Raw genomic sequence first — 12,713 nt, forward strand, 5'->3', positions numbered from 1 at the left:
CTGTGCGTGCCCTTGCTTTGTCTTTCTGGATTATTCATCACCAATCATCTTAAAAAAAAAAAAATTGGGAAAAAAAAAAAAAAGAAGTTCTGAGTTTCCTTTAATTTGCTGATAGAAAAATGTGTCATTAACAGGATTTATTCAATTGAATTAATTTAGCGTTTTAATTGAATTCTGCAGCTTGTGTTCTTCCTGATTGGTGTGGGCTGCATGGCAATTGTATTTTGATTTCGATGAGCGGATCTTTTTTTGTTGTTGTTGTTGCTGGAAAAATGATCATAATAATTCATCAGGCTAAAAGATTTACAAAGCATCGGAAGTGAAATGGGCGCCGGTGAGCAAGCTTTGCAAAACCCATCCAAAAACTGGGGGTGTTTCCAGCTGCCATGTTGGGAGGAGGAGAAGGAATGGGTTTGGTTTGGACCTTTCTCCCATCCTTATTTTCAGAGTGGTGGGAAACATGCAGTCAGTGGGGACCTGGCTGCCCCCCAGTGCTGGGTTATGGCCCTGCTGGGTGCAGCATGGAGCCCTTGAGCTGCTGTCATGGGTCTGGATTGCAGAGTCTGCTGCATGGCTGCAGTGCCCAGACCTGATTCCAGCCCCACGAGCCATGGGCTGCACACTGGCTGGGGGCACCTCGGCTTCATTTACATTTTTCCATCTAGAAAAAGAACTGAATGTCTGTATCCAACAGCAGCTGCCTGGGCTGGTTTCCCTCTGCTGAAGCAAAGCTGCCCGTGGCAGCACTCGGCATTCCCTCTGCTGGTTCATCCCCTGCCATCGCACTGCAGCCCGTTACCACCCTGCATCCTTCAGCACACGCCTCTGGGAACCCCCCCAAGCATTTCCCTTTGTCTCAGGCTTTTCTGCCACCATGGATTCTGCAAACTTCAGCAGCTCTGTCTGCACAGCCTTAAGCTGGCCTTGCGGCAGTGGCAGTAAATCCGAAGGGCAGACACAGTTTGAGGAGCTGCTGTGACATCCAGAGCAGCATTCACCCATTTCCAACTGCTTTTGTCCATGAAATCTGGGCTCTGGGCACTGCCCTGAAAACCTAGGAGGGATTCTGTTTCTCCATTAGGTGTTTGTATGTCTTGAGAGCAAATGGTGTCCTTCTTTCTGTGCTAGATGGGGATTTTGTTCTCATTTTAGTTATTTTCTCCACTCTTTCACTTGAGAAAAGAGAAAGCCAATCACTTTGGGCTTTTCTTCCTTCAAAGAGAACAAACAGTCCGGTTGTATGTACGGTACCACGTGTTCTGTGTGTCTTTGTCCTCTCGTTTGGCTCCCACAGACCCTCCTGCACAGACTGCCCATTGCCAGGCTCTCTCCCTGCCCTGCAGTGCAGCACAGCCCATCCTCACCCCCAGTTCTTCCTCTCTTCCAGGCTCAGGTGTTTACATCACACGGGGGCAGCTGATGAATTGCCACTTATGTGCCGGTGTCAAACACAAAGTGCTCCTGAGACGTCTCCTGGCCACGTTCTTCGATCGGTACGTCCCACTCTCCCAAGGGACCCCAAGTATTTGCTGCTGTTCTAAGTGTGCCGGCGGGTGATGTGTAAGCGTGTCACCCTCTGGGTCTGCCACACTTCTGTGCCATTTCCCAGCAATGACTGAACCTGAACATCAGGTTTTCCAATACCTTGCCTTAAAACCTCCGATCTCGGTGCCCCTCCTTGCACTGAAGGTGCTGTGTGTCCCGCTGGGCTGTGGGTACCCGGTGTGAGGGTGTTGCTTTGCCTCTCCTGCAGGAACACCCTTGCCAACAGCTGCGGAACCGGAATCCGCTCCTCTACGAGTGACCCCAGCAGGAAACCTCTGGACAGCAGAGTCCTGAACGCCGTGAAACGTAAGGAGAGGGGTTTGCTTCTGCTGGGGTGGAAGTGCATGCTGAGAGTACAGCCAGAACCTGAGCAAGGAAGGCCGTCTCTGGGGAAATGTTATGGTGAAATTAGGTGAAATTGATTTTATTATGTCAGGTTTTTGGGTCTGGATTTAATTTTTTTGTTTGGCAGCATCTTAATAGGAAGCGTCATCGCTACTCAACTGTTTCACTGTGCTTTAAAACATCAGTTTTGTAGTTAATTATGGGGTGCTCTAAGAAGGAAAGCAAAATGATGGCTTTTGGCAGCACTCAGTGCTGGATACTGCTGGACTGGGTCTCGGTGCCCTGGCTTCCATGCCCTGGGTTGTTTGAGGCCGAGGTCTGGGGGTTCAGCTGCTGACCCTCAGCAGGGAGCAGCCTTTGGCACTGTGCAGCCCATCCCACCTGCAGTTGGTGTGTGAAGGAGAGGAAGGGTTCTGTCACCCCATTGGGGTCTGCATGGCAGATCTGGCTGTAAATATCACACTGAGCTCTGCAGAGAGGAATGGAACGACGAATGTTCAGTACACAGATACAGAAGCACTGCAGGGGCTGCTGCCTGAGTGTGGTGCTTCCACAGCTCTGGCCAGGCAGGCAGTGACCCAGCCAAGCTTTGCTGTTGTGTATAGGGGCACTGGATGATTTTTCAGGTGTTTCACAGGGAAATATTCGGGGCACGAGCTGTAGTTGGTCATTATTCATCAGAGGTTTTGCTCTGTAACATCAGAGCTGTTGGTGGATCCATTGGTGGGTGTTTGGGAGCCCATTACTCTAGGGCTCAGTCCCTCTCCAGGCCCCTCCTATGCCCCCCATCTGCCCATCCCTTGTGTTGAGGAGTGCTGTTCTCAGTGTGGCAGGGAGCTCTGACATCCATCCAAGCGCTGGGCTGCAGTGTTGCCCTGCACTGGGGCCTGGTGCTGCTGCCCGCCCGCCCTCAGTGCTGTGTATCCCTGTCTTTGCAGTGTATTGTCAGAATTTTGCCCCAAGCTTTAAGGAAAGCGAGATGAATGTCATAGCAGCTGATATGTGCACCAATGCCCGCCGGGTCCGCAAGCGTTGGCTCCCGAAGATCAAATCCATGCTGCCCGAGGGGATGGAGATGTACCGCACCGTGATGGGCTCCACCACAAACAGCGTCCCTCTGGATCCAGAATTCCAGCCCAGCTCTGCTCAGGTCTTTGAGCAGCAAATCTATGCAGAAAGGAGGAGCGATTCAGGAACTATAGTAGCATTAAGAACTAACACAGTGAGCGTCGATCTGAGCAATGGATCCAGCCAGTCCTTCGAACAGAGCGAGGATGCCGAGGGCGCCGGCTCTGTCATACAGGAGGCGGCTGCCACGGATGCCATGGCATCGGATACCCAAAGCACTCCCCAACCTTTTGAACAGGGCTCGGGCCCCTCCAGCCGGCCCGAAACTCCGGTGAGAAGACCGGATGGCACTTATGGAGGGACTTTATAGAGAGAGCAAACGTTTTGTGACCTATAAGGGATCTGTAATACTAAAGCTGCTTGCATGCATTACTAATACGAAACAAAAATGTGATCAAGCCACTTACCTACTGAACTGCTACTGTTGCCTGAAAAAAATGTGATTTTTATTCTGCTTGTATTTAAAATTGATGAAGGAAATAATCGCATTCGTTATACTGTAAACGATAGGTCTGTGGCGACCTACTTTAAAAAAAGAGAAAACTCTTGGGCTCCTTTTTTTGATACCCCTGAGGTTAGTCTGTGCGATTGTAGCTTTTTTGGGTCTTTTTTTTTGTTTCCTTTATTATTATTTTGGTTTTATCTTCTATTTTTTCTTTTTTTCTTTTTTTTTTTAAAGAAGGGGAGGAGAAAAACTCGACAACCCCCCCACCCCCCCCATCACCACCCATCCATTCCTCAGCTTGGAGGTAAAGCCATCGCTCACCTTGTCCTTAGCAGTGAGTTGTGCATCTTGGAGCGCTGGGGTTTGGTTTGCTGGGGTGCGTGGCACAGGGTGGGGGAAACTGCTCCATGCTTCTGTTGGTGGAAGGTCAGTGGGATGCAGGATGTGTGATGCAGGATGCAGGATGTGGCTGTTCCTCTCGGTGTTGCCCCTCTCGGTGCCACCAGGCGCTGGGTTGGTTCCTCTCCCCCTCCTGCTCTGAGCTGCTCCGCTGCGTTGGGTTCTCCTCGCCCCTGCACCCACTTCTGTGCCTGAAGCAGATTAGGTGCATAAAAGCTGTTTTCTTCTTTTGTTCTTTTATTTTTAATTGCAAGCAAAGAGCTTTGTACCCCTCTTTGGTCTTTGTCTCATCCTGCTGGGAAGAAGCCTTCACACCTGTCTACCCGTTGCCCATCCCAGGCTGTTGTCCTCGGGGCACAGCAATGGAGCTGCGGTGGGTTTGGCTCAGCAGGACGTGCTCAGCTCAGTGCTGGGGATGGAGGTGTGCAGTGCTGGGCGTGGGGCAGGCCTGGCATTGCTGAGAATGGCTGCTTTTGCTTTCATTTCTAATTGTTACTATGACGGAAGGGCCTGCGTTGAGGTACTTAGGGTGTCCGGGTCTTCAGATGAGTGCACCACAGGTGGTCGCTTTGGGCTCCCAGGGCCCTTTCTTTCTTTCCCAGTTTGGTTCCTGAATCCAGGCAGCGCTTTGCTCAGGGTTTCTTTCTGTCTCTGTGTTGAAGGGGAGGGGCGAGAGGCTGACCCAGCCTTTGGCCACGTGTTTTGTTTTCTTTGATACTTGAAGCTGTTTTTTGGCACCGTGATTACGAAGCTGTCCGGCACTTGGCGTGTTCTGCTGTTCTTTGTCCTGAGACCAAGAAATGCCGGGCTCCTCTCTGCCCCCCACACTGGATAGCACACGGGGCAGCCCCTGCCCCAGCCCCAGTGGCAATGGATGTGATATGGAGGGCACAGGACTGCCACTGCCCCAGCCCCATTTGCACTTTACCCACATGCACCAACACCCACTCCTCCCGACACATGGTGCTGCCCCAGCCCAGCATGGCGCTGTGATTCGGGCTTCCCCTCCCATCCTCCCCATGGAGCTGAGGGTCCCGCAGCCCAGGGGTGCCCCGTTGCCCTCTGATGTCCCCCCAGTGTTGCTGGCTGCCCAGCATGGGGCTGAGCATCCCCACTGTGCCCCTGTGTGGAGCACTGCGGGGTCTCCTCTTCCTCCCCCCTTTGGATGGGGCTGCATGGGCTCCCTGCTGGCTCGAGAAGCCCCGAGCGGAGTGCTCCCAGACAGCACCAGGGACAGGAGCAGCAGCAGCAGTACTTGAATGGCTTAGGGCAGAGAGTCTGAAGAGAGTCGAGTTGCACAGTGAAAATATATATTTTTATACCTAGCACAACTTCCTTGTATATTTTTGGGGTTCTTTTATTGTTTGGTTTTTTTTTTTTCCTTTTATTTTTTCTTTTTCCTTTCCTTTTTTGTTTTGGTTCTTCTTCGATCTGGGTTCGTTTTATTACTTCTTCTTATTACTAGGAAGGCAAACTTCTAAAATGTGAAGGGCGTTGGGTTTCTCCTTATCTGGTAGATGAGGGCAAGCATTTTGCACTAATGTTTCCTGTGTGTGGAGGATTCATGGTATGTTTGGAACATGTTACGTGGATAATGATTGTATTCTTCCGACAAACACAACCAAGTTCCCCCTTTGAAATACTGAATGTAAATGAGAACAGAGCAGTCCATCGATTGTATGCGGCTTTCCTGAGTGCCTTAGAATCTCTTGATCTCTTTTGTTCCTTCTTTTGTTGTCGGTTTGGTTTGGTTTGGGTTTTTGTTGGGTTTTCTTTTTTCTTTTCCAAGGAAAACAGATGGAGAGAATCAGCTCATAACCACCTCCTTCCTCCTCTTTGTTTACGACACTATTTTAAATTATAGAATTCGGGGCTGCTTTATAATGTGAATAGGAAACTGCGTTCATCTAGGTCTGATAGTGTAAAATCAGAGCATCAGTATTTATGGTATGTCTGCACCTTTATTCCTATGCTTGACTATTAGCAATATTACATGTATATTATATATCTAAAGTTATACCAAGCACCTTTAAAAAAATCAGAGCGCGTGCTCCGTGCAGTCCCCACATCCCTACATCTCCATATCCATGCATCCCTATATCCTGACATCCCTACATCACCGCATCCCTATATCACCGTATCTCCACATCCCTGTATCCTCATATCCCCACATATCTCCTTATCCCCACACCCCCATTTCCCAGCTCCCAGCAGCTGTAGGACCCTCCTCCTCCCAGCTGTGTCCCGGCAGCAGCGGGTGCCGTCCCCATCCCACTATGGGGTGCACATGGACCGGTGGCCTCATGGAGCCACCGGAGCAGGGATCGATGCCTTTCCTGATCGTTTTCCTGCTAAGCTTATGTTGGGATTGCTTATATTTACAGAAATAACTTGCTGTGAGCGGAGAAGGGTGTATGGCCCATTAACCAACCCAAAACCCAGAGCCTCTGGCCGGCTATAAATCCTAAAGGCGGCACAGAGAACTCACGTCTCTTCTGGGGCTCCAACTGCTGTTTAGAAGTGTTCCTGCTGTATAGATGTGTCACGTTGTCAGCCTAGGGCTCGGGGCCACCCCAAAGCCAGGGCTGTCAGGAGCTCCGTGCACCGATAGGGCTGTGCCATGAGTTTCTTCCACTGTTATAGAAGCGTTTTGCACACCAAGGTTGGTTTTTATGTCGAAATTAAGAAAAAAGAAAAAAAAAAGAAATAATAATAATAATAATAAAAATAATAATAATAAATATATATATATATTAAAAAGAAAAGAAAACAAAGCCAAAACTCGCAATACTGTTTTTAGCAGACGGAATAAATCCACGAACAAATAACGAGATGAAAGGAACGAATGAGTGGGTGGAAAACGACGCCGTAGGGAAAGGCTCCAAACTGTCCTTTGGGGCAGGGGGCGTTGGGTTGGGTCAGAGTGCTGACCCAACTTGGGCTGCTTCAGGGGAAGGCAAAATGAAGGGTTGAGTGGTGCCGTTGTTTTGGAGGCGGCTCCGGCGCTGTGCGCAGTACTGTGACTCCACGACTGTTATCCCTGTGTGTGCTGTAGGACAGCCCCGCAGTACCGCTGAGCTCCGGCTCTCAGCCACGGACGATGCTCGCTTCGTCTTGGTTCTTTTTGATTTTGACTTTGATCGCGCATTATTCACCGGTATTTATGTGCTCTTTACTCTGTGTAGTTCTGACTGTTATTTTGTAGCCACGGCTGATGCCATATAGAGGTAACTAAAACCAGAAATAAAAGGTTAAGGACAAACCCCATCCCCCCCTCCCTTTACCCCTCACCCTCTATCGGATCTGTGCTCACAGCTGTTTTCAGACGACGGAAAATCCATTTAAGAGGAACGAATTTCGCGGCCGGTGCGACCATGAATTGTACAACGCTTTGTAAAGTTCACATTTACAGAATAATAAAGGAAATGATGATTACAGCCCTGCGTGTCTCCTCCTGTGCCTCAGCGACGGTCTGGCAATACTGGGAGGGATGGACGCAGAACCGCGAGGCCACGGCTGGGCGCCCCATGCGGTCCTTGCCTCTTCTTTGCTCTTTTTTCACCCCTATTCACCTTTTTTATTCCCCTTTTCCCCCCTTTCCCCCTTTTTTTCCCTGTTCCCCCTTTTCCTTTTTATCTTCTTTCCCTTTATTCCCCCTTTTTCTTCCTTTGTTTCTTTCCCTTTTATCCCCTTTTCCCCTTTCATCCCTTTACCCCCCTCGGTTCCTCCTTTTTCCTCTTTATTTCCCTTTATCTCTTTCCCCCCCTTTCCAACCTTTTCCCCATTATTCCCCTTTTCCCCCTTTTATTCCCCATCCCCCCTTTCCTTCTTTTCCCTTTTTCCCCTTCTTTTCCCCTTTTATCCCATTTTTTTTGCCCCTTTATTCCCTCCTTTCCCATTTTCCCCCTTATATTTCCCTATTTTTCACCCTATTTCAACCTTTTCCTCCTTATTCTTTATTCCCCTTCCCCCTTTTCCCCCCTCTATGTTTTCCCCTCTTCTCACTTCCCCCTTATATTCCCCAACCCCACTGACCCTGTAACCACACAGAACCCATTGGGATGGCAGCACAGAGCCCTGTGCCCGCACAGCGCGCAGCACAGCATTACATAAACCATCCCCAGCTGATTTATTCTAAATGAGTTGTTATCATCAGAATTTTCCTTACGAGCGGCTTTTCTTGCAGACGTCGGTATTTCAGGGAGAGGAGAAAAAAAAAAAGAACAACCCACCCAACCAACCATCGTTCGACCGCTCCAATATTTCAAACTGATTCCTTATAAACACCAGTTCTAAAATTAGGGCTTTGGTGTGCGGTGTTGTCAGAGCAGCTCTATTACGATCTGCAGAGAGTATGGGAAGATAAATGAGTTATTTAACCAAGCCAACGGCCTTGCTGCGGGGATGTGCAGAGAGAAGAGTGCAGGGATGGGGAGCAGTGTGCAGGCGCTGTGTGCCCACTGTGCACGGTGCTGCTGTGCTCCTCTTAGTGCCCCATGTCCTGCATGTGGGACTGCAGCACTTGTCCCTGACCCTGACCTCCACCTACCCAGAGCAAAGCCAGGCAGAGCTGCTCATGGCTGTGGTCCTCATTGGATTGCAGACTATCTGCCTTGGGGCCTTTTGTAGAGAGGTGCTGGGCTTTTGCAGCATTGCATTGCAGCAGCTGCCTTGGCCTCTGCAAGCAGCACTGACCATTGCAAACAGCATTGGTTGTTGCATACATTATTGGATGGTGCAAATAGCATTGACTATGGCAAACGGTGTTGGTCATTGCAAGCAGTGTCAGTCATCACAAATGTTATTGGTCACTGCAAGAGGCACTGAACATTGCAGACAGGGTTCTATATGGCCTAATTGAAGTTCTTGCCTGACTAATTGCCTGAATTGGTCAGTGTTGAGTCAGTGTGAATGGCGTTAACTCTTGCAGATGGCATTCATTGGTCATTGCAAACGGCGCTGGCTGTTAGCATTGCTGCCCTTGGCACTGCAGAAGGAGCGAGGCAGAGCTGCACCCAGCAGAGCGCAGCCCCGCAGCGATAAACCTGGCAGAGGAGACGTCCTGATTTATCAGCATTGCAGCACAACGTAAGTACCACGCAAACCTGACAGCAGCACCCACCCAGAGCAGATGCACAGCAGGGTGAGCTGGCCCTGGGAACACCCTGAATGCTTTTGGGGATGCAGAGATTTCCCTCCCACCCTGTCCAGCTGTGAAACCACTGGGTAATGCTGGATGTGGCCCCATCCCTGAGCAGGGCACAGGGGGTGTGCAGTGCTGGGGGTGCCCCACTGCCTCTCTGCAGCCCCATGTGTGAGTGAAGGGTGAGATTTATGTCAGAGAGGAGCAGCGAGCAGCAGCCATAAATCACAGCCATGAGCTCTCCCTGCACCGGCTGCTGAGGAACACTTCACGGCTTCTCTTATTTATATGCATCTTTTGCACTGAGCCATTTTATAATAGACTGTGGAGCAGCACTCCAGCACTGACAATGGCTGATATATATCGTGCAGGACAGAAAATACAAATAAAGGGTGAAGGGTGGGAGCTGCATCACTCAGCGCACTGTGCTGCTCACAGCTCTGCTTCCCCTTGGCTGTACTGCCTCTGTGCTGTCCCTGCTGGGTGGCTCTGGAGCCTGCAGCGATGCCACTATGGTGATGCCCAGGCTGTGAGCCATGGATGGGCACTGCTGGGCTGCACCGGGAGCAGTAAGAGGATCTGGTAATGAAGTTGTTGGCAGCTGTTGGATAGTTAATGAGTGGTGGCTGCCCTCTGTCCCATAGTGGGCTGTGGTGGGGCAGCGGGGTGAGCTGTCCCCATAACATAAAGGCAGAAGTTGCCAATAGGGAAGGAGTGCTGAGACACAGAGTATAGGAGGAGAGAGAAACCCGGAGGGGCTGTAAGCTCATGCATTGGCCCCGGCTGAAGTTACAGGACATAAATTACAGAGCTTAAAAGCTTCTATAATTTCCCTCCTATTTGATTCACCATAAAGAACCACAATGCCCTCTGCATCCCACCGGCTGATTATACGTTGGTACCAAGACACAGCTCACGCTTAAAATAACATTACTGGAAGGGAGATGGACAAGAGAATTCATTTGAATGGAAATCAATTTGATTAGGAAAGTAAATTACCCCGGCGATATGAGCAGCACATCGTGGTGCTGGAGAATAACCATAATACAAAGCTGTGGCAGCACAGAGCTGGAAGTGTCATCTGTGACACCAGGACACATGGGCAGCTCAAGCTGTGGGTCTGGCTGGATCCCATCCTTCTGCCTCCAGAGGGTGCATAGATGGGGACGTGGCACTATGGGACAGAGCCCATCCATGGGGCAAAGGCTCCCCATCCCCATGGCAGCTGCTGAGCACCAGCACGGCCGAGCCACGCATTGCTGCACTGGGTTATTTGATAAATAATCAATTGGTATTTAATTCCCATGCGATAACTGTCTTATTAAATCTAAATTTAATGTTGTATTTGGGAAACCCTAATTTAAAGCGTTACTGCATGCGCCATCTGGCGTGCTCTCTAAATACAAATGCAATAACATAATTCAGAACTACATCATAAAAGTAAGTTATAAGAGATTAAAATGCACAACTCAGTTCTTCAGTCAAGGCGGCTTTTATGCTTTTTCCCCCTGATTTCAACACAAATCACAGTCGAAACATCCCTGCACCAGGACTGATGCCCTGCAGGGATGTTGGGCAGCAGATGCCGGTGCTTTGGGGGCACAGGGTCACACATCCCACCAACCCAGCACTGCCTAAATCCAATGTGATGAACACCATACTTGGGTGCATCAATGGGCCTTCATCCCTGCAGTAAATCTAATACCTGTGCGGAATAGCCACCCTCTTTTCTCTCTATGTTGAATGAAACATGAGATTCCTTAATAGAGAGGGAAATTAAAATCTAGTTTTATTGCAGTTCCTGTAACTGGTATCTAAGCTATTAATAATCAATCCATTCTTGCTTAAAAGCCAACATTTATCACGCCAGCTAAGATGAGCTGACGGGCACTGGGGGGAAAGTACAATTGACTGCAATTACACTTTGAAAAATGTTATCTGTGCCACTGACCACTGGGGATAAATGATGAGATTTCATTTGTTTCTTCAAGCTCGAGCTTCTTCTTCCCAACTTCTTCCTTTTATTGCTATTTCTTCCCTCTGGCTGCAGCTTGGCCTGGTGAGGAGCTGCTGAGTGCCTGCATTGTGCATGGTGTGGGTAGAGGGGAAGGGATGTGGGCAGCCCAGAGAGACCCTGCTTACAGCAAGGGCTGCATGTCATCCCACTGGCTGTGGGGCACATGGGGACACTGCTCCCTGCATGTCCCTATGGGGTACTACACATGGGGTCACCACTCCCAGCATGTCCCTATGGGATACTGAACATGGGGACACCATTCCTTGCATATCCCTATGGGGTATTGCACATGGAGTCACCACTCCCTGCTTGTTCCTATGGGATACTGAACATAGGAACACCACTCCTTGCATGTCCCTATAGGATACTGCACATGGGGACAGCACTCCTTGCATGTCCCTATGGGATACTGAACATAGGAACACCACTCCCTGCATGTCCCTATAGGATACTGCACATGGGGACACCACTCCCTCCATGTCCCTATGGGGTACTGAACATGAGGACAGCACTCCACACTTCCCCATGGTGTTTATGGGACCCATCCAACCACCCTCTCCTGCAGCAGTGTTGCACTCCCTGTGACGATTCTCCAGACTCCAAACTTTCCAAACGAGTTTTTTTGCAATTCCAAATTAATAATTGTTCTGTCTCGAACAGGGATAATTAAATGCCTGTTCATCCTCATTATTGTCAGCCTTGTGATTTGTTGTTTTCTCTGTAATAAAATTAACCGCTTTAACTAATGGGTGCCAAAAACTTGATAATTAAAGCTGAGCAAATAATTTGCAGCAAACAATTCACCCTCTGGGCCTGCCTGGGCTCAGGGCTTTGACCAGAGCCCTTCCTGAAGCTTTCCAAGATTAAAGGGCTCTCATAGCGGGATGGGTTGTGCACAACCACCTGGTAATGAGGGATAGAACTGAAATCAGGAACAGTTTCTGCTTTGAAGGAGCGGTGATACACCATTATGGGCTGCATCCCATAGGGCACTGGGGTGCAGTGGTGGTGTGTATGGGGTTCAGCTCAGCTCTGCCCTTAGCTGCACACACAGCCAACGAGGCTCAGATGGATCCAGCCGATGGGAAATGCCTCCTCCCTATAACTTTAAATTAAAAAAGCAATGCTCTGTTTATTGGTTCTTGCGAGTGCCTCCGGAGCGGCGGGCTCATAAAGATCATATTACAGTACAAGCCATTATGCAAAGAGTTTACTATATATACATTTCTAAATGCTTCAGCAAACAGCAGCCTGCTTACGAGCAGAGCAGGATAACTGGTTCGTTTGGGGTAACAAATGATCCTTGATTTGATTTTAAATGCAATGACAGCAAAATTTATTTCTTATTTAATCACTTGCCGGAGCAGTTGAGGATGGGATGGCATTAAACCTCACAATGCAGCATATGAGTACTGAATCCGCTGAAATAGGCATAAGAATATATTATGTTTATAGGATAGAAAAAGATTGTACAGCAATGCATGTAACGAGAATGGGTATTTTTGTCATTTATACAGTAGCTTATATCATTATTTCTTCCCACTTCCAATTTTTCAGTAATAAAAATACAGGGGATGTGATTCTCTTTGCATTACAGATAAACCATCTTGATTCTTTATTAAATATTTTTATTAATCTGAAGTACTACAAAGCATTTGAGCAGATAAATCAGGCTCCGAATAGTCATTTCC

At 48.9% G+C, this 12,713-nt stretch overlaps 1 protein-coding gene and 1 pseudogene across 3 annotated transcripts in view; both read left to right on the forward strand.

Moving 5' to 3' along the window:
- NACC2 (NACC family member 2) overlaps positions 1-7,299 on the forward strand; it is a 36,237-nt gene extending 28,938 nt beyond the window's left edge. The window contains exons 4-6 of one of the 2 annotated variants that reach the window (XM_015878889.2): positions 1,388-1,493; positions 1,754-1,851; positions 2,829-7,299. In XM_015878889.2, coding sequence (XP_015734375.1) covers positions 1,388-1,493; positions 1,754-1,851; positions 2,829-3,328 — 704 coding nt within the window. In that variant the 3' untranslated portion in view covers positions 3,329-7,299. The remainder of the gene's footprint in view (positions 1-1,387; positions 1,494-1,753; positions 1,852-2,828) is intronic. The other variant, XM_015878890.2, reaches the window with a different exon arrangement.
- On the forward strand, positions 5,759-7,299 carry LOC107321716 (annotated as a pseudogene). Its single transcript, XR_001558644.1, has one exon. The product of XR_001558644.1 is annotated as an uncharacterized LOC107321716 (transcript).
- Positions 7,300-12,713: the final 5,414 nt, after the last annotated feature.

The sequence above is a fragment of the Coturnix japonica genome, chromosome 17 (genome assembly GCF_001577835.2).
Source record: "Coturnix japonica isolate 7356 chromosome 17, Coturnix japonica 2.1, whole genome shotgun sequence".
Taxonomy (NCBI): Eukaryota; Metazoa; Chordata; class Aves; order Galliformes; family Phasianidae; genus Coturnix; species Coturnix japonica.